Source organism: Carcharodon carcharias, chromosome 3 (assembly GCF_017639515.1).
Source record: "Carcharodon carcharias isolate sCarCar2 chromosome 3, sCarCar2.pri, whole genome shotgun sequence".
NCBI classification, from domain to species: domain Eukaryota; kingdom Metazoa; phylum Chordata; class Chondrichthyes; order Lamniformes; family Lamnidae; genus Carcharodon; species Carcharodon carcharias.
This window is the reverse complement of record NC_054469.1, coordinates 68510149-68532437: the sequence shown is the minus strand read 5'-3', so window position 1 is coordinate 68532437 and position 22289 is coordinate 68510149. Positions and strand designations below refer to the sequence as shown.

Genomic DNA, 22289 nt, shown 5'->3' with positions numbered 1-22289 from the left:
TTAATGGGAGGATATTGAGATGGGTTAAGGGAGTACATGTCCACAGGTCCCGGAAGGTGGTAAAGCAAGCACATGGAATGCTTTCCATTATTGGACGAGGTATTGAATATAAAAGCAGGGATAAAACATTAGTCAAGTCACAGCTGAAGGAAGGACACAATTACTCACTCTCTCGTGTAGAGGAGATTTACGAGAATGTTGCCAGGGCTTGAAAGTTACAGCTATGAAGAAAGATTGAATAAGCTAGGGTTGTTTTCTATAGAACACACATACGCCCCCTCCTGGCTCAGATGAAGGCAAGAGAAAAGCTCTTGAAAGAACCTAGATGGATAAAGTCTCCTGCTGAAAGCCATTCTCCTCCTGCTCCTGCCGGCAGCAGCATGCCCTCCTCTTTCCCCTACTACAAGCCTAGAGGAATAGTAACGATAGCACCCATGATCAGGAGTTAAGTGGTCTGACCAAAACGCTTGAAATCACAACCAAGACCTTCTCCATGTGCTGCACCACTGCCTGTCAACTTCAACCAACTGCATGAAGCACTTCCACAAACTTAAACAGAGCCTGTAGAAAGTAATCAGCAACTAACCTGCAATTTATTGATGACCCTTTAAATGGGGCAAGGGGTGTCCTTCCATAAGCTAAGCACACTGCGTGTTTTACAAAGGGCAGATTTGAAATTCAATCTTTCCTTTTCATGGGACGTGAGCATCGTTGACAAGGCCAGCACTTGATGCCCACTTCTGGTTGTCTTGAGAAGGTGACAGTGAGCTGCCTTTTTAAACCACTGCAATCCACCTGGTATAGCCACAGTGCTGTTAGGGAGGTAGTTACAGGATTTTGACCCAGCAATCCTATCTCTGTAGTGGATGATTTTAAAACTTGTGCTCAGTGATTCTATTACATACTGTTTAGTAACATTTTTTTGACACTGCCCTGATGTCAAAATGGCAGTGCTAGCATCAAATCAGTGTTACACGCTGACTGACGTCACAATCTGCCTTTCTGCAGACTTCCAACATACACTTGAAGATGGTGACCAGCATAAATCACACCGACGCTGTGCGCATCTATCGCATAAAACATTTTGATAACTAAGATAAAACATCCAAAGATACTTTAGAGAACAGTAGTAATAGAAGCTTAGGATGAGACACAGAGGACTGATCCAAACCAGAGTAGAGGCGCAGCAGGGTTGAGAAGGAATTCCAGAGAGCAGGGCCTAGGTGGCTAAGAGCTCTGCCACCAATTTTGGAGAATGGAGGATGCACAGGAACCTAGAATGAAAAATACAAGAAGGAAATTCTGGAAGAGGATGCTGCTAGGCCCTGGAGGGATTTGCATCAACTTTAAATTGCAGGTTTGAGAGGATGAGTGTGATAAGTGAATGGACAGGATAGGGACATAGTTGAGGGGAGTGGGAATCCATGGGGCAGGAGTTAAGTTTCATAAAAGATGAGGAATGTGGGAAAAAGGCAGGCAAAACAGTAAAGTGATCAGATCAGGGCTGGGGCTGATAAAGAAGGAAACAGATGCACAGATGCTCATTCAAATAATCTTTTTAAAATTGATTAGTTCCTCACAATTCGTATTAGAGGGAACGTTGGAAGGAACAGAAGAGGGATGTTTGAGGAAATTCAAAAACTACTAAATTTAATTCTTGTTAAAAACTGTTCCAACATGGTGAAAAATTTGAAAACCAAGCAACCCGTTGTGATGTAAAACATGACATTGACAGAATTACATTACTAACACAAGAAAGCCACTCCTCACATCAGAGCAGTTTCATTCACCAAATTTATCATGCTTAAGAATTACCCTCACTAAAAAGGAAAAAAAATCTAATCTTTTGCATGACTCGGTTTTCCACACACTGTGGTGATGTCTGTGCTACTAAGCAAATACAGCAGAAACAAATATAGCATCCTTTAAAAAATGCAACAGTTGGAAAACCATGTAAGTAATAGTGTCACAGCAAATAATTTTAAAATCCAATCCATCCACGATTGATGAGTCAAAATCCTGTAACTCCTTCCTGCCAGAACTATGGGTGTACCTATACCAGATGGACTGCAGCGGTTCAGGAAAGCAGCTGACCACCACCTTTTCAAGGATACTAAGGGTTGGGCAATAAATGTTGGCCTCGTCACCGATGCTCACATCCCATTAAAGAATGAAAAATGTCAAATTTGCATGGTTTAAAAAAAAGCACTTACATGAAATATTTAGTTAAAAAACAATTTCATAAAGTACTGTCAAAGTATTTTCCCCTCCTCTTTGTCTTCCTTCTGTTTCTTTTTATAGCGCTCAATTTAGTTTTGGTTTTTGTTCCAAGTTTCCAGCATCCGATGTTTATTTATTTTTCTTATTCTTTTTTGGCTTCCGAATTTTATTTGGATTTGGAACTACCTTCTTTATTTTTAAAGGAAGCAATGTCACCCCTGTCTTTTTGCTTTTATCACTATCTAATTCTAAGGAAAAGTCACTTGATGTTACTTCACAGAATTTACGCTTCTGACTTGGTGGAAACACAGCCTCCGCTAATTCAGGCTTTGGCATGTCACTAGTGCTATCTTGCTCCCTTGTCTCCAATCCTTCAGCATTCTCAATCATCTTACTTTGACGTATCCAGGAAACATTTAAAGGAGGTATTTGTGGAGTAATGGCATTAACTGTCTCACCAAAAGCCTCTGAATTCTTTTTAAATCCCAGTGCGAGTGTAGATTTTAATCCCAGCACCGGTGCCACAGTTTCACTTAGACGGGGAACTTGACATGCAGGCACCTCCCGACTCTTACTCAGTTGAATGAGATGTTGAGCCATCAAAGAAGGCTTCACCGACTTACACACCAGAACCAAACACAATGTGTTTTTCTCCAAAGCCCGAGTGACCTCGTTGATTCCAATGGCCAACTGTTTCCTAAGTTCCACATTAGTCCATCCTTGTTTAAATTCTTGAATCCTGTTCATCATATGGTCTTCCTTCATTTCTTTGACCGCCTCAGACTTCTGTTGGTCTTCTTCGATTTCTTTGATATTCCCTTCCCTATTCCTCTTTTCTTGACCTTTTGGTCCCTTAGAAGCTCTCGGTTTCCTGGGCCTTAAAGTAGGTTCTATTTTACACAAGCCAGTCTGTTGAAAAGTTTGCTTTAACTTCTCCAGGATGAATGTCATGCTTTCCCCATCCAAACGAATCCATCCTATCGTATAAGGATTGTTGAAGGAAGTTTTAGTAGGCGGAGGTCTCGCTTTCCGTACCCCTCCTCCTTTTACAACTTGTGCTGGACTTTCCATGTTTTGATTTATGTACGATATACAAAACTTGTCAACCTGTAACAAAAAAAAGTGCATTAGAGAAGCAAGCAAACCCACAGACTAATATTTTGATTTTAGCAAACTGAAATCAAAGATTAGGCAACAATAGGATTATTATCCTGCATTTTATAACAGCATTTCACTCAATCATAGCTATGAGAGCTATGCTTAAGTGTAAAATGTGTCACAAAACACCTCTACCATTGTAGCAGTTAATATTTTCTTACACAATTTGAGTTTTTGCCTCGGATTATAGTCTCTCTGATCACTCTAAAGAATTTCCTAATGTATGCTCTAAATTAACCCTTGGTTAGTTTAAACTTGTGTCTCCTACTTTTAGTCCCGCAGTTTAATTTAACACAAGCCTTTTCTATATTCTTAATAATCTTATATATCTCCAAGATCATCATTCTGCTATAAATCCTCCATCTATAAATCAGCTACAAATCCTCCAGCATTTCTTCATAGCTCATACCTGTCAGTGGGCATCAGCCCCTCAACTCCTCTGTTTTTAGAATCTCTCTCTCATTTCTTGACAACTAGAATTAGATGCACTATTCAAGTACTAAAGAATGTGATGACTACCTCTTCTAATGTATCCCTGTACAGTTCAGCATGAGCTTTGTTAATTATTGCTCTGCACTGGTTGGATATATTTAGCATTAAGTTCACTAAAACTCAACATAATTCATATTGAATCTCCTCTTTCCTGCATGTCGCGCTTTACACTTAACCACATAAATTTAATCTGCCACTTACATGTCTTGTTCAATTAATTTCTGAGCTGCTTTTTCCAATTCCATCCAAGATTGGTATCATCTGCAAATCTGATCAATTTGCATCAAGTTTCTGAATTAGAAATAGTAATGGAGCCAGCAGTGAGCCGAGGCATTCCACTCAGTATTTCCATTGCCAGCCATTCCAACATGGCTCCTTTAGCCGGAGTACCTAGTAACCTCCAGACAGTTTCCTATCCATTCCCAGGAATTTACCTCGAATCTCCACAGCTTTGAATTTAATTAATAGCCTTTTGTGAGGAACTTTGTTAAATGCCTTTTAGAAAACAAGATAACCACATTATTGGGCTTACCACAAACTACTTGGGCCATCAGCTCCAGGGTCAAACAGAATCCTCACCTTCAACAACAATGTTATCTTTGTCTTAATTGTAGATGTTCATTTGATTCAGTCTTGATAATAGATTCCATTTTACATTGAATAAGAGTAAAATTAATGGGCCTGCAGTTGTCAGTGTCTGTTTTGTCCTCATTTTTGAATGCTCCACATTATACCCATATTAGCCAATCTTCTGGAACCACCCCAGTATTTAATGACTCCCTCATAATCATACTACATGTATCACAAATTTCCACCCCCCCAAAAAAAACCTTTTCAACACTAAATTCCCTGGGGGTTTCTGTTTTGATCTAGATTAAGTACCTTAATTAGAACAGTCGTTAATTTTACTTGTTATATTTTTGTCTGACAACAGCATATTGCTCATGTGTTCACTAGTGACTACATGGCAGTAGTTATTCCAAATACTTACAATTTTATGCTCAACCTCAATGTCAAGCTTATTTGCATTTTTAGGATTTTCACATCTTCCATGTTTGCCCTCTCGCTATTGGGTACTGTTATCCTTAGCTGCAACTGTTATTTCTTTTGCAGATCTTCCTTTACTGCTTTGATCACATCTTTTAAGAGTCTTGGCTTGGCTTAATAATTAACAGCAGGCTCACCTCTGAGACAGTGTCATGGGTTCAAGTCTCACTTGAGTCTTGAACACAATCTAGGCTAACACTTCAGTACAGCACTGCTTCTTTTGAACCAGGCATTAAAGTTCATATGATCATAAGAACACAAGAAATAGAAGCGGGAGTAGAACATTTGGCTGTTCGAGCCCGTTCCACAATTCGATAAGATCATGACTGATATGTTTGTGGTCTTAACTCCACTTTCCTGCCAACCCCCAATAACCTCAACTCCCTTGTAGATCAAAAATCCGTCTAACTCAGCATTGATCCTATTCAATGATCGCAGCCTCCATTGCTGTCTGGAGAAAAGAATTCCATAGACTAAGGACCACCCGAGAGAAGAAATTCCTCCTCATTCTGTCTTCAATGGGAAGCCACATGTTTTAAACTGTGCTCCGTAGTTCTAGATTCTCTGATGAGCAGAAACATCCTCTCAGCAACTACCCTGTCAAGTCCCCTCAGAATCCTGTATGTTTCAATAAGTCCACCATTCGTTCTTCTAAATTCAAATGAGTATAAGGCCAACCTGCTCAACCTTTCCTGATGAGACCACCCCTTCATCCCCGGTTTCAGTCAAATGAGACTGATATCCAATGCAAGTATATCCCTGCCAAGTAAGGAGACTAAAACTGGACACAGTACTCTAGGTGTGGTCTCACCAATGCCTTGTACAGTTGTAGCAAGGCTTCCCTACTTTCATACTCCATACCCCTTTACAAAAAAGGCTGACATTTCATTTGCCTTCCTAATTATTTGCAATAACTGCATACCAGCTTTGAGAGTCATGAACAAAGACACCTGGATCCCTCTGTACTGCAGTATTCTGCAGTCTCTCTCCGTTTCAATAATTTTCTATTCTTCCTTTCTAAGTGAGCAATTTCTTATTTTTCTACATTATACACCATCTGCTAAATATTTGTGCATTCACTTATCTTGCCTATAATCCCCGTGTCCTCTTCACAACTTGCTTTCCTGCCTATGTATCAGCAGCAAATTTGGCTACAATACAGTTGGTCCCTTCATATAAGTCATTGATGTAGACTGTAAATAGTTGAGGCCCCAGCACTGATTCCTTTGGCACCCCACCAGCTAGTGTGCCAACCTGAAAATGACCCATTTATCCCAACTCTGCTTCCTGTTAGTCAATCCTCTACCAGTGCTAATATTTTACCCCAATGTCATGAGCTCTTATCTTGTGCAGTAACCTTTTAAATGACACCTTATTGAATGGCTTTTGGAAATCCAAATACACTACATTTACTGGTTCCCCTTTATCCAACCTCCTTGTTACACCCTGAAAGAACTCTAATAAATTTGTCAAACATAATTTCCCTTTCATAAAACCATATTGATGCTACTTGATAGTATTATGGTTTTTTTTAAAACATCCTCATGCTACTCCTTTAATAATGGATTCCAGCATTTTCCCAATGACAGATGTTGAGCTAACTGGCCTTTAGTTTCTTGTTTTCCCTCCTTTCTTGAGTAGTGGTGTTACATTTGTGGTTTTCCAATCCACTGGGACATTTCCAGGATCTAGGGATTTTTGGAAAGTTATAACTAATGCATTTACCTTTATCTGCAGTCACTTTTTTTACGATCTTTGGTTGCAGGCCATTGGGTCCAGGGGTCTTGTCAGCCTTTAGGCCCATTAGTTTGCCTGGTACTTTTTAATCTAATGGTTGTTTTAAGTTCCACCCTCCCTTTTGCCTCTTGATTTTCTACTAATCTTGGGATGTTTCTTGTGTATTCCACTGTGAAGACAGATACAAAATACTTGTTCAAAGTCTCTACCATTTTCTCATTTCCCATAATTTCCCAGTCTCACCTCTAAGGGACCAATGTTTACTTTAGCTACTCCATTTTTATATACTATTCATTTTATATGGTATAAGCTTTGACTAGTTTTATATTTCTTGCTATTTACTCTCCTATTCTAATTTCTCCTTCTTTGTTTTTTTTAAAGTCATCTTTTGCTGGTTTCTAAAATTTTCCCAAACTTCTGGCCTACCATACTCTTTGGAGCACTGTAAGCTTTTTTAAAAATTTGATACCATCCTTAATATGCTTAGTTAGCCACAGATGGTGCATTCTTCTCATATGGTCTTTCTTTCTCAAATGGAATATATTTTTTTTTATTCATTCACGGGATGTCGGCTTCACTGGCTGGGCCAGCATTTATTGCCCATCCCTAGTTGCCCTTGAGAAGGTGGTGGTGAGCTGCCTTCTTGAACAGCTGCAGTCCATGTGGTGTAGGTACACCCACAGTGCTGTTAGGGAGAGAGTTCCAGGATTTTGACCCAGCAACAGTGAAGGAACGGCAATATATTTCCAAGTCAGGATGGTGAGTGACTTGGAGGGGGAACTTCCAAGTGGTGGTGTTCCCATCTGTCTGCTGCCTTTGTCCTTCTAGATGGTAGTGGCCATGTGTTTGAAAGGTGCTGTCTAAGGAGCCATGGTGAATTCCTGCAGTGCATCTTGTATATGGTACACACTGCTGCTACTGTGCGTCAGTGATGGAGGGATTGAATGTTTGTGGATGTGGTGCCAATCCAGCAGGCTGCTTTGTCCTGGACGATGTCAAGCTTCTGGGGGATTGTGGGAGCTGCACTCATCTAGGCAAGTGGGGCGTATTTCATCACACTCCTGACTTGTGCCTGTAGGTAGTGGACAGGATTTGGGGAGTCAGGAGATAAGTTCCTCATCGCAGGATTCCTAGTCTCTAATCTGCTCTTGTAGCCATAGTACTTATATGGCTAGTCTGGTTCAGTTTCTGGACAATGGTAACCTCCCCCCCGCCCCCCCCAGGATGTTGATGGTGCCATTGAACGTCAAGGGGCAATGGTTAGATTCTTTTGTTGGAGATGGTCATTGCCTGACACTTGTATGGCACGAATGTTACTTGTCCAGGTCTTGCTGCATTTGGACATGGACTGCTTCAGTATCCAAGGAGTTGCAAATGGTGAACATTGTGCAATCATCAGTGAACATCTCCACTTCTGACCTTATGATGGAAAGAAGACAAAGCAGGTGAAGATGGTTGGGCTAAGGACACTACCCTGAGGAACTCCCGCAGTAACATCGTGGAGTTGAGATGACTAACCTCCAACAACCACAACCATCTCCCTTTGGATTCATACCTAGTACAACCAGCAGAGTTTTCCCTGATTCCCACTGACTCAGTTTTGCAAGGGCCCCTTGATGCCACACTCAGTCAAAAGGAGCCGAGTGGCCCTGACGGAACCCAAACTGGGTGCCAGCGAGCAAGCTATTGCTAAGCAAGCGAAACAGCGAGAGAAGAGCGAGGATTTTCACAGTTTAAAACAGCAGGAGGAGAGTCAGGAGCACACGGAGAGCAGCTGCGTGAGAAGGGCAGCGGTGGCGGGAGATAAAAACTGACAGCAGAAAGCTCCTTCAACCTGTTAGGGCCAAAGTGTGACGTCACAGGAAAACAGGTAAGCAATTGGTGGGTATCTCTTCCGTTTCTCTCTTGATTATTTAAGTGGTTTAAATCAGGAGATGTTATTACAGCTGAAGAGTACAGTTAAGAAATTCACATTTAAAATATTTAACATCCAAATTAATTAATTAAATGGAATAGAGATGGCTGGGCAGGTGATAAGTTGCAGCTGTAGCATGCGAGAACTGTTGGACACCAGTGCGATCCACGGTGACCACATCTGCAGCAAGTGTTGGCTGCTCAGGGAACTTCAGCTCAGAGTTGATGAGCTGGAGTCCGAGCTGTGGACACTGCGGCACATCAGGGAAGGGGGGGAGTTACCTGGACACTGTTTCAGGAGGTAGTCATACCCCTTAGATTAATTATATAAAATTTGGTCTGTAGTCAGGGATAGGAGGGTGTGACTGCAAATGAGGCAGGTATGGGGATCCAGAATTTAGATTTGGAGGAGCCTCAGTCAGTGCCCTTGTCCAATAGGTACAAAGTTCTTGCTCCTGGTGTGAACAAGGGCACAGACTGCATGGAAGATGAGCAAACTGACCAGAGCACCATGGTACAGAGCACCATTCAAGTAGGGGGAGAAAAGAGAAATGTAGTAGTAATAGGGGGCAGCATGGTTAGGGGAATAGATACTGTTCTCTGCAGCAAAGACAGAGTTCTGAAGGCTGTGTTGCCTACCTGGTGCCAAGGTTAAGGACATCTCTTCTGGGCTGGAGAGGAAGTTGGAATGGGAGGGGGAGGATCAAGTTGCCATGGTCCACGAAGGTACCAATGACATAGACAGGACTAGGAAATAGGTTCTGCTGAGGGAATACGAGCAGCTCGGCTAAATTAAAAAGCAGAACCACAAAGACAGTAATCTCCGTATTACTGCCTGAGCCACGTGCAAACTGGTGTAGGGTAAATAAGATTAGCAAGGTAAGGATGAAAGATTGGTGTGTGAGAAATGGGTTCCGATTCATGAGGCACTGGCACCAGCACTGGGGAAGGAGGGAGCTGTTCCGTTGGGATGGGCTTCATTTGAACCATGCTGGGAGCAGTGTCCTGGCGAATCGTATAACTAGGGTTGTAGATAGGGCTTTATACTAATAAGTGGGGGGAGGGGTTCAGTTGAAGGGAAATTTAGAAAATCAAAAATAAATTGAGAGCAGAGGTGCAGGGTAATGAAGAGGCAAACAATAAGCAAAGCGTGACAGGAAGGGGCAGAAAATATAAGCAGAAGAATGTAACAGAAATTAGAACCAGATAGAGTAATAATGGTAAAAAGTCAAAGCTTAAGACTCTCTATCTGAACGCACGTAGCATTTGTAACAAGATAGATGAGTTGATGGCACAAATAGAAAAGAAATGGATATGACTTGATAGCTATTACAGAGACGTGGTCGCAGCGTAACCAAGATTGGGAAATCAATATTCAAGGGTATTCAATGTTTCGGAAAATAGGCAAAAAGGAAAAGGTGGTGGGGTAGCTTTGTTAATAAAGGAAGGTATCGGTGCAGTGGTGAGTAGCGATATAGGTGCAATAGATCGTGATGTGGAATTAGTTTGGGTGGAAATAAGGAATAGCAAGGGGAAGAAGTCACAGGTGGGAGTCATCTATAGGTGACCGAAGAGTTGCCTCACTGTAGGACAAAGTACAAATTGGGAAATAACACAGGGGTGTAAGAAGGGCGCTACAATTGTCATGGGTGATTTTAATCTGCATATTGACTGGACAAATCAGATTAGTAGGGGTAACATGGAAAATGAATCTGTAGAGTGCCTCAGGGATTGTTTCTTAGAGCAATATGTTGCAGAACCTACCAGGGAACAGGCTATTTTAGATCTAGTAATGTGTAACGAGGCAGGATTAATAAGAGATCTCGCAGTTAAGAATCCTCTAGGGGGTAATGATCACAACATGGTAGAATTTCAAAGTCAGTTTGAAGGCGAGAAATTCAGATCTCAAACTAGTGTCCTCAGCTTAAATAAGGGCAATTACAGAGGTATGAAGAAAGAGTTGTCTAAAGTGGGCTGGGAAAACAGACTAAGGGGAAGGTCAGTGGATGAGCAGATATTTCATAATGCTCAGCAAAAATTTATCCCAGTCAAAAAGAAGGATGAACCACCCGTGGTTAACAAAAGGTGGTCAAGGAGAATATCCAATCTAAAACTAAAGCATACAAAGCAGCAAAAACTAGTGGTAAGCCAGAGGATTAGGAATTTTTAGGAACCAGCAGCGGATGACTATAAAGCTAATAAAGAAGGAGAAAATTGATTATGAAAGTAAATTGGCAAGAAATATAAAAACAAACAAGAACTTCTATGGGTATATGAGAGAAAAGCTAAAATGAGCATGGGATCCTTGGAGGATTGTGACTGGAGAATTGATAACAGGGAACAGGGAAATGGCAGATAATTTAAATCAATATTTTGCATCGGTCTTCATGGTGGAGGACACTATAAACATCCAAAGATATCAGATAAGCTAGGAGCTAATGGGAGGAAAGATACTGTAACAGTCTCTCACAAGGGACAAAGTATTTGAGAATGGGACGAAAGGCAGACAAGTCACTGGGATCTGATGGCCTGCGTCCAAGGGTTTTAAAGGAAGTGGCTGTAGAGATGGTGGAGGCATTGGTCAAAATATTCCAGAACTCGCTGGATTCCAGGAGGGTCCAAGTGGATTGGAAAACCGCGAGTGTGACGCCCCTGTTCAAGAAGGGAGGGAGATAAAAAAGCAAGAAACTATAGGCCAGTCAGCCTAACCATAAGACCATAGGAGCAGAAATTAGGCCATTTGGCCCATCGAGTCTGCTCTGGCATTCAATCATGGCTGATAAGTTTCTCAACCCCATTCTCCTGCCTTCTCCCTGTAACCTTTGATCCCCTTCCCAATCAAGAACCTATCTATCTCGGTCTTAAATACACTCAATGACCTGGCCTCCACAGCCTTCTGTGGCAATGAATTCCATAGATTCATCACTCTCTGGCTAAAGAGGTTTTTCCTCATATCTGTTCTAAAAGGTCTTCCCTTTACTCTGAGGCTGTGCCCTCAGGTCCTAGTCTCTCCTACTAATGGAAACATCTTCCCCACGTCCACTCTATCCAGGCCTTTCAGTATTCTGTAAGTTTCAATCAGATCCCTAACATCTGTTGTTGGGAAAATGCTAGAGTCCATTATTAAAGAAGAAATAGCAAGACATTTGGAAAAGCTTAACGCAATCAAACAGAGTCAACATGGTTTTGTGAAAGGGAAATCATGTTTGACAAATTTGCTAGAGTTCTCTGAGGATATAACAAGCAGAGTTGATAAAGGGGAACTGGTAGATGTAGTGTATTTGGATTTCCAGAAGACATTTGACAAAGTGCCACATTAAAGGTTATTGCACAAGATAGGAGCTCACAGTATTGGGGATAATGTATTAGCATGGATTGGGAATTGGTTAACACACAAAAGACAAAGTCGGGATTAATGGATCTTTTCCAGGTTGGAAAGACGTAACTAGTGGAGTCACTGAGGGAGGCAAGGGAGTGATCACAGGGGCTCTGACCCAATTTTTTAATTCCTCTCTGGCCACAGGGCAGGTGCCAGAGGACTGGAGAACAGCTAATGTGGTTCCACTATTTAAGAAGGGTTGTAGCGATAAGCCAGGGAACTACAGGCCAGTGAGTCTCACGTCAGTGGTAGGGAAACTATTGGAGAAAATTCAGAAGGAGAGAATCTATCTCCACTTGGAGAGGCAAGGTTTGATCAGGGATAGTCAGCATGGCTTTGTCAGAGGGAGGTCGTGCCTAACAAATTTGACTGAACTTTTTGAGGAGGTGACCAGGTGTGTACATGAGGGTAGTGCAGTTGGTATAGTTTATATGGATTTCAGCAAAGCCTTTGACAAGGCCCCTCATCTTATGGGAAACTTATAAAGAAGGTAAATGCACATGGGATACAGGGTAATTTGATCAGGTGGATTCAAAATTGACTTAGTTGTAGGGGACAGAGGGTGATGACAGAGGCTGCTTTAGTGACTGGAAGCCAGTGTCCAGTGGCGTACCACAGGGATCTGTGCTCGGTCCCCTATTATTTGACATTTATATAAACGACATAGATGACTATGTAGGAGGTAGGATTAGTAAGTTTGCGGATGACACAAAGATTGGCCAGGTGGTTAACACTGAGGTTGAGTGTCCTGGGCTACAGGAAAATATAGACGGGATGATCAAATGGGCAGATAAGTGGCAGATGGAATTTAACCCTGAAAAGTGTGAGGCGATACACTTTGGAAGGAGGAATTTGAGAAGGAAGTATTCAATGAACGGCATGACACTAGGAAGTTCTGAGGAACAAAGGGACCTTGGCGTTTGCGTACGTAGATCTCTGAAGGCGGAGGCATGTTAGTGGGGTGGTGAAAAAGGCACTTGCCTTTATCAATTGAGGCATAGATTACAAAATTAGGGAGGTCATGTTGGAGTTACATAGAACCTTAGGTGAGGCCACAGCTGGAGTACTGTGTGCAGTTCTGGTCGCCACATTGTAGGAAGGATGTGATTGCACTGGAGAGAGTGCAGAGGAGATTCACCAGGATGTTGCCTGGGATGAAACATTTTAAGTTATGAAGAGAGGTTGGATAGACTTGGGTTGTTTTCGTTGGAGCAGAGAAGACAGAGGGGCGACCTGATCGAGGTGTACAAGATTATGAGGGGCATGGACAGAATGGATAGGGAGCAGCTGTTCCCCTTAGTTTAAGGGTCAGTCAGGAGGGGAGATAAGTTCAAGGTGAGGGGCAGGAGGTTTAGTGGGGATGTGAGGACAAACCTTTTTACCCAGAGGGTGGTGACGGTCTGGAATGCGCTGCCTGGGAGGGTGGTGGTGGAGGCGGGTTACCTCACATCCTTTAAAAAGTACCTGGATGAGCACTTGGCATGTCATAACATTCAAGGCTATGGGCCAAGTGCTGGTAAATGGGATTAGATAGGTAGGTAAGGTGTTTTTCACATGTCGGTGCAGACTCGATGGGCTGAAGGGCCTCTTCTGCACTCTGATTGCCACAAGGATCAGGTCTGGGGCCTCAATTATTTACTACCTATATTAATGACTTGGAGGAGGGGGCAGAATGTAATGTATCCAAATTTGCTGACGAAATAGGTGGGAGGGTATGTGGTGATGAGGACATAAGGAATCTGCAAGGGGATATAGATAGGTTGAGTGAGTGGGCAAAAAACTTGACAGATGGGGTTTAATGTAGGAAAGTGTGAGGTCGTGCACTTTGGTAGGAAAAAAATCAAAAGGCAGACTATTATTTAAATGGAGAGAGACTCCAAAAAAGTGCAGCACAGAGGATCTGGTAATTCTTCTACATGAAACACAAAAAGTTAGCATGCAGGTGTAGCAAGTAATTAGGAAGACAAATGGAATTTTGGTCTGTATAGCTAGGGGGGTTGGAGTTTAAAAATAGGGAAGTCTTGTTACAACTGTACAGGGTGTTGGTGAGGCCGCACATGGAGTACTGTGTAGTTTTAGTCCCCATATTTAAGAAACACTAGCATGGGAGGCAGTTCAAAAGAGATTCACTCAGCTGATTTCTGGGATGAAGGGGTTGACTTATCAAGAATGGCTAAACAGGTTAGGCTTTTATTCATTAGAGTTTAGAAGAATGAGGGGTGATCTTATTGAAACGTACAAGATTCTGAGGGGGCTTGACTGATTAGATGTTGAGAAGATGTTTCCAATAGTGGGGGAATCTTGAACTAGTGGACATACAGAATAAGGGGGCAGTCATTTAAAACTGAGATGTGAAGGAATTTCTTCTCAGAATATAGTGAATGTCTGGAATGCTCTACCCCCCCAGAGAGTTGAGGAGGCTAGATCACTGAAAGTATTTAAAGAGGAGGTAGATAGATTTTTGAAATATTGGGGAGTTGAGAGCTATGAGGAGCTTGAAAGAGCAGTTGAGGCCTGGGGCAGATCAGCTATGATCTTATTGAATGGCAGGGCAGGCTCAAGGGGCCAAATGGCCTACTCCTCCTATTTCTTATGTAAGTGCCGCTTGAGAGCGCTGTTGACAACTCCTTCCATTAATTTACTGCTAATCAAGAGAAGACTGATGGGGCGGTAATCGGCCAGGTTGGATTTGTCCTACTTTTTCTGTACAGGACATATCTGGGCAATTTTCCACATAGCCAGATAATTGCCAGTGTGTTGCAGCTATACTGGAATAGCTTACCTAGGGGTTCAGCAAGTTCTGAAGCACAAGTCTTCAGTACAAGTCTTAAGTACTATTGCTGGAATATTGTCAGGGCCTATAGCCTTTGCATTATCCAGTGCCTTCAGCCGTTTCTTGATATCAAGTGGAGTGAATCAAATTTGCTGAAGACTGGCAACTGTGATGCTGGGGACCTCTGGAGGAGACCAAGATGGATCGTCCACTCATTGCTTCTGGCTGAAGATTATAGCAAATCTTTCAGCCTTATCTTTTGCACTGACGTGCTGGGCTCCCCCATCATTGAAAATGGGGATATTTGTGGAGCCTCCTCCTCATCCAGTGAGTTGTTTAATTGTCCACCACCGTTCACGACTGGATGTGGCAGGACTGCAGTACTTACATCTGATCCACTGGTTGTGGGATTCCTTAACCCGGTCTATCACTTGCTGTTTAGGACTATTTGTGTGCCAAACAGCATGTGTTCTAGCTTCACCAGGTTGACACCTCATTTTTAGGTATGCCTGGTGCTGCTCCTGGCATGCCCTCCTGCACTCTTCATTGAACCAGAGTTGATTATCCAATTTGATGGTACTGGTAGAGTAGGGAGATATGCCAGGCCATGAGGTTACTACTGATTGCCCACAGCACCTCATGGATGCCCAACCTTGAGTTGCTACATCTGTTCAAAATCTATCCCATTTAGCATAGTGGTAGTGCCACACAACATGATGGAGGGTATCCTCAATGTGAAGGTGGGACTTCATCTCCACAACGACTGTGTGGTGGTCACTCCTACGATACTGTCATGGACAGATGCATCTGCGGCAGGCGGGTTGGTGAGGATGAGGTCAAGTAAATTTTTCCCCCTTGTTGCTTCCCTCACCACCCGCTGCAGACCCAGGCTAGCAGCTATATCATTTAGGACTGGGCCAGCTTGGTCAGTAGTGGTGCTACCCTCTTGGTGATGGACATTGAAGCCCCCATCCAGGGTACATTCTGCACCTTGCCACCCTCAGTGCTTCCTCTTTTCCAGATGAGAGGAGCACGGATTTATCAGCTGAGTGTGGGGTGAGGAGGTGGGGGGGGGAGATGCACAGCGGTACGTGGTAATCAGCAGGGGGTTTCCCTGCCCATGTTTGACCTGATGCCATGAAACTTCATGGGGTCCAGAGTCTTTGTTAAGGACACCCAGGGCAACTCTCTCCCAACCATATACCACTGTGTCACCACCTCTGCTGGGTCTGTCCTGCCAATGGGACAGGACATCTATTTACCTATAAGTCCGAGACGCATGGCTCTGAGTGTGGCCATTGTTTCCAGGACTGACACTGACCTCATCTCCTCTGGGGATCTTCCTCCCACAGCTGCCAACCTGATAGTCACCCAACCTCGGACAGCCCGCTTCTACCTCCTACCCAAAATCCACAAACAGAACTGTCCCTGTAGACCGATCGTGTCAGCTCGCTCCTGCCCCACGGAACTCATTTCTCGTTATCTTGACTCCCTTCTCTCTCCCCTTGTCCAGTCCCTTCCCACCTACATCCGTGATTCCTCTGACACCTTACGCCACATCAACAATTTCCAGTTCCCTGGCCCCAACCGCTTCCTCTTCACCATGGACGTCCAATCCCTCTACACCTCCATCCCCCACCAGGATGGTCTGAGGGCCCTTAGCTTCTTCCTCGAACAGAGGCCCGAACAATCCCCATCCACCACTACTCTCCTCCGTCTGGCTGAACTTGTTCTCACACTGAACAATTTCTCCTTCAACTCCTCTCACTTCCTCCAAATAAAAGGTGTGGCTATGGGTACCCACATGGGCCCCAGCTATGCTTGTCTCTTTATGGGGTATGTGGAACATTCCTTGTTCCAGTCCTACTCCGGCCCCCTTCCACAACTCTTTCTCCGGTTCATCGATGATTACTTCGGTGCTGCTTCATGCTGTCATCGGGACTTGGAAAAATTTATTAATTTTGCTTCCAATCTCCACCCCTCCATCATTTTCACGTGGTCCATCTCTGACACTTCCCTTCCCTTCCTTGACCTCTCTGTCTCAATCTCTGGTGTTAGACTGTCCAGCAATATCCATTACATGCCTACCGACTCTCACAGCTACCTCGACTACAGCTCCTCACACCCCGCTTCCTGTAAGGACTCCATCCCATTCTCTCAGTTCCTTCGCCTCCGTCGCATCTGTTCCGATGATGCTACCTTCAAAAAAAGTTCCTCTGACATGTCCTCCTTCTTCCTTAACCGAGGTTTTCCACCCACAGTCGTTGACAGGGCCCTCAACCGTGTCCGGCCCATCTCCCGCGCATCCGCCTTTACGCCTTCTCCTCCCTCCCAGAAACATGATAGGGTCCCCCTTGTCCTCACTTATCACCCCACCAGCCTCCGCATTCAAAGGATCATCCTCCGCCAACTCCAGCATGATGCCATCACCAAACACATCTTCCCTTCACACCCCTGTTGGCATTCCGTAGGGATCGTTCCCTCCGGGACACCCTGGTCCACTCCTCCATCACCCCCTACTCCTCAACCCCCTCCTATGGCACCTCCCCATGCCCACGCAAAAGATGCAACACCTGCCCCTTCACTTCCTCTTTCCTCACCGTCCAAGGGCCCAAACACTCCTTTCAAGTGAAGCAGCATTTCACTTGCATTTCCCCCAACTTAGTCTACTGTATTCGTTGCTCCCAATGCGATCTCCTCTACATTGGAGAGACCAAACGTAAACTGGGCGACCGCTTTGCAGAACACTGCGGTCTGCCCGCAAGAATGACCCAAACCTCCCTGTCGCTTGCCATTTTAACACTCCACCCTGCTCTCTTGCCCACATGTCTATCCTTGGCTTGCTGCATTGTTCCAGTGAAGCCCAACGCAAACTGGAGGAACAGCACCTCATCTTCCGACTAGGCACTTTACAGCCTTCCGGACTGAATACTGAATTCAACAACTTTAGGTCTTGAGCTCCCTCCTCCATCCGCACCCCTTTCTGTTTCTTCCCCCTTCCTTTTGTTTTTTTCCAATAATTTATATAGACTTTTCTTTTCCCACCTATTTCCATTATTTTTAAATCTTTTATGCTCCTCCCACCCCCGCTAGAGCTATACCTTGAGTGCCCTACCATCCATTCTTAATTAGCACATTCATTTAGATAATATCACCAACTTCAACACCTCTGTGTCCTTTTGTTCTTTTGTCTGTGACATCTTTTGATTATCTGCTCCTATCACTGCTTGCTTGTCCCTACAACCACACCACCCTCCTCCACTTCTCCACCCTCCTCCACTTCTCCCCCCCCCCACCTTACACCTTGAACCAGCATATATTTCACTCCTCTCCTTGGATTCACCTAGTTCTGTTGAAGGGTCATGAGAACTTGAAACGTCAACTCTGTTCTTCTCCGCCGATGCTGCCAGACCTGCTGAGTTTTTCCAGGTAATTCTGTTTTTGTTTTTTTTTTCCATCTATTTACCCAGTCCACTTTAGCCAACTCTGCCTTCATACCTTTTATTTAAGCTAGTATCTTGGGTGAATATAAAACTTCCAATGGCTCAATTCCAAGCAGGGAATTCTTATTATGTCCTGGCCTAAATTATCCCTGGACCTTGTTGTAGTTATCAGAAAGATTTTGCTGTGTTTCTCTAGATTACTTGGACTTCCAAAAGGCCTTTGACAAGGTGCCGCACAGGAGGCTGCTCAGTAAGATAAGAGCCCATCGTGTCAGAGGCAAGGTTCTAGCATGGATAGAAGATTGGCTGTCTGGCAGGAGGCAGAGAGTGGAGATAAGGGGGTCCTTCTCAGGATGGTGGCCGGTGACTAGTGGAGTTCTGCATGGGGTCAATGTTGGGACCACAACTTTTCACTTTATACATTAATGATCTAGATGAAGGAACTGAAGGCATCCTGGCTAAGTTTGCAGATGATACAAAGATAGCTGGAGGGACAGGTAGTATTGAAGAGGTGGGGAGGCTGCAGAAGGATTTGGACAGGTTAGGAGAATGGGCAAAGGAGTGGCAGAAGGAATACAACGTGGGGAAGTGTGAAGTCTTGCACTTTGGTAGGAAGAATAGAGGCATAGACTATTTTCTAAATGGGGAGAAAATCTGGAGTGCAAAGGGACTTGGGAGTCCTAGTCCATGATTCTCTTAAGGTTAATGCGGTGGTAAGGAAGGCAAATGCAATGTTGGCATTTATTTTGAGAGGACTAGAATATAAAAGCAGGGATGTGCTGCTGAGGCTTTATAAGGCTCTGGTCAGACCACATTTAGAATATTGTGAGCAATTTTGGGCCCCGTATCTCAGGAAGGATGTGCTGGCCCTGGAGAGGGTCCAGAGGAGGTTCACGAGAACGATCCCAGGAATGAAAGGCTTAACATATGAGGAATTTTTGAGGACTCTGGGTCTATACTCGATGGAGTTTAGAAGGATGAGGGAGGATCTGATTGAAACTTACAGAATACTGAAAGACCTGGATAGAGTGGACGTGGGGTAGATGTTTCTATTAGTAGGAGAGACTAGGACCCGAGGGCACAGCCTCAGAGTAAAGGGAAGACATTTTAGAACAGAGATGAGGAGAAACTTCTTTAGCCAGAGAGTGGTAAATCTGTGGAATTCATTGCCACAGAAGGCTGTGGAGGCCAGGTCATTGAGTGTATTTAAGACTGAGATAGATAGGTTCTTGATTGGTAAGGGGAGAAGGCAAGAGAATGGGGTTGAGAAAGTGATCAGCCATGATTGAATGGCAGAGCAGACTCAATGGGCCGAATGGCCTAATTTCTGCTCCTATGTCTTACGGTCTTATTACAACAGTAACTTCTAATTGTTATATGCTTGTAACCTGTAATACAATTCATGTCCATAAGACATAGGAGCAGAAGTAGGCCATTCAGCCCATCAAGTCTGCTCCGCCATTCAATGAGATCATGGCTGATCTGATCACCCTCAACTCCACTTTCCTGCCTTTCCCCCATAACCCTTGATTCCCTTACTGATTAAAAATCTCTCTATCTCAACCTTGAATATACTTAACGACCCAATCTCCACAGCCCTCTGCGGTAAAGAATTTCAGAGATTGACTACCTTCTGAGAGAAGAAATTCCTCCTGTTCTCGGTTTTAAATGGGCGACCCCATACTCTGAGATTATGCACTCTGGTCCTAGACTCTCCCACAAGGGGAAACAACCTCTCAGCATCTACCCTGTCAAGCCCCCGAGACTCTTATGTTTCAAAACGGTTGCCTCTCATTCTTCTAAACTGCAATAACTACAGGCCCAACCTACTCAATCTCTCCTCATAAGAAAATCCCTCCATACCCAAGGTCAACCTAGTGAGCCTCCTCTGGGCTGCCTCTAATGCCAGTATATCTTTCCTTAGATAAGGGATCAAAATTGTTCACAGTGTTCTAGGTGTGGTCTAACTAATGCCCTGTATCGTTTTAGCAAGACTTCCCTATTTTTATACTCCATTCCCTTTGAAATGAAAGCCAACATTCCATTTGCCTCCCCTATTACCTGTTGAACGTGTATGTTAGCTTTTGAGATTCATGCACCAGAACTCCCAAATCCCTCTATGCTGCATGCCTTTCTCCATTTAAATAACATTCAGCTCCTCTATTCTTCCTGAAGTGCATGACCTCACATTTTCCCACATTATATTCCAGCTGCCACTCTTTGCCCACTCACTTAACCTGTCTATATCCCTCTGTAGACTCCTTGTGTCACCTTCACCACTTGCCTTCCAACCTATTTTGTCATCCGCTAATTTGCAATAGTACATTCACTTCCCTCATCTAAGTCATTAATACATATTGTAAATAATCAAGGCCCAGCACTGATCCCTGTGGCACTCCACAGGTTGCCATCCTGAAATGCCCCCCTTATCCCAACTCTGTCTTCTGTTAGTTAGCCAATCTTCTATCCATTTTAATATGTTACCCCCAACACCATGGGCTCTTAAACAAAAACAGAATTACCTGGAAAAACTCAGCAGGTCTGGCAGCATCGGCGGAGAAGAAAAGAGTTGACGTTTCGAGTCCTCATGACCCTTCGACAGAACTGACAGTTCTATCGAAGGGTCATGAGGACTCGAAACGTCAACTCTTTTCTTCTCCGCCGATGCTGCCAGACCTGCTGAGTTTTTCCAGATAATTCTGTTTTTGTTTTGGATTTCCAGCATCCGCAGTTTTTTTGTTTTTATAACCATGGGCTCTTATCTTATTAAGTAGTCTTACATGGTTCAGTTCAGCTGTGGTTCAGTTGGTAGCACTCTCGCCTGACACAGAAGGTTATGGGTTTAAGTCACACTCCAGGACTTTAGCACAAAAATCAAGATTAACATTCATAGTGCTGAGTGACTGCCACACTGTTTGAAAGGCTGTTTCTCCAATGAGACATTAAATCAAGGCCCCATATGCCCTCTCAGGTGGATGTTAAAGATTTTATGGCACTGTTTCTATTCCTAAAGGGAGTAGGGAAGCAATCCCTGGTGACCTGGCCCATACATACCCCTCAATCAACATCACTAAAGTATTATCACACTACTGTTTATGGGAGCTTATGGCTGCCACCGGACTGGGTTTCCAACATTACAGCAGTGACTAGGCTTCAAAAAAAGTACTTCATCCGCAGCAAAACACTTTGGGCCTTCTGGTGGGTGGTCATGAAAGGCGCTATATAAATGTAAGTCTATAGCCTATCTCAAGTACCGACTTCGATTTTTTTAAAATTGCTGATGTCCAGCCACAGTGGTCCATTTTAATTTTGCAATCTTATCTACCAGACCCCGCTATGCCTTTCTCAACCGGCCATTTAGAGACAAACACCATGGCAATTGTTGAGGGCCAAGGTGTTCTCGGCTGAGTAATAGTGAAGGTGCGAGAGAGGGGAGAAAGGGAGCCGTCCCTCAGTCTGACTGGGTCTCGACAAGCCGGCGTTGCCAAGAAAAAGCGATGCATTTCCATTGTAAAGATACAAATTAACCGCAAATCAACGACCACGGGTCCAATTTTCCCCATCCCCTTCTTACACGATTTGAACTGCAGTAATGCAAATTATGTTAAAAAAAAGTCTGAGACGGTCGATTAGATATTAATAGGAAAGCACAGTCACCAAATTCAAAACGCAGATTTCCAAGTCTCCTGATAATTAACGACACCAAGATTACCCCTAAAGCACCAAATGTTCTTTACCGCACCGTGCAGTATTAGTTATAAAGAACGTGTGGCTACTGCCCATTACTCACCCTGCAGCACCTCTTCCGGCCTCAGGGACACGCAATCCGGCTGACACAACGTTCCATCCGGAGGCCGACACATACTCACAGCGACCACTCAGCACATCGCAATTATAATCAGGAGCGCAAGTCCCGCCTCCTGCCTCCTTTTCAACAAACCAGAGAACAAAAAAAGAGCGGCGTGCGAGCGTACGGAGATTTACTAATCTGAAATTAAAGCTCAGCCGCTGGAAACGTGCAGCAGCTCAATGGGCAGTGACTCTTCTGCTCAGAGTCGGATTGTGCCACACCACCTGACCCCCACGGAAAAAATTGTGCAGAAAAACATCTTTGACCACCAGTCCA

The 22289-nt window shown here is 44.0% G+C and overlaps 1 protein-coding gene across 2 annotated transcripts; it reads right to left on the bottom strand.

Annotated features, from left to right (window-relative positions):
• Positions 1-1629: 1629 nt before the first annotated feature.
• Positions 1630-22005, bottom strand: rpp38 (ribonuclease P/MRP 38 subunit). 2 transcript variants are annotated; one of them, XM_041183888.1, is made up of 2 exons: positions 21954-22005; positions 1630-3327 (listed from the first exon to the last, which is right to left on the bottom strand). In XM_041183888.1, exon 2 carries the CDS (start codon positions 3289-3291, stop codon positions 2350-2352), a length of 942 nt encoding a protein of 313 aa, XP_041039822.1. In that variant the 5' UTR covers positions 3292-3327; positions 21954-22005; the 3' UTR covers positions 1630-2349. The 2 variants fall into 2 exon arrangements, with proteins under 2 accessions (XP_041039822.1, XP_041039821.1); XM_041183887.1 differs by lacking the exon at positions 21954-22005 and adding an exon at positions 6643-6823.
• Positions 22006-22289: the final 284 nt, after the last annotated feature.

What these genes read in the sequence shown, in the direction of transcription:
- rpp38 (XM_041183888.1), bottom strand. Translation starts at nt 3,291, where the DNA reads ATGGAAAGTCCAGCACAAGTTGTAAAAGGAGGAGGGGTACGGAAAGCG.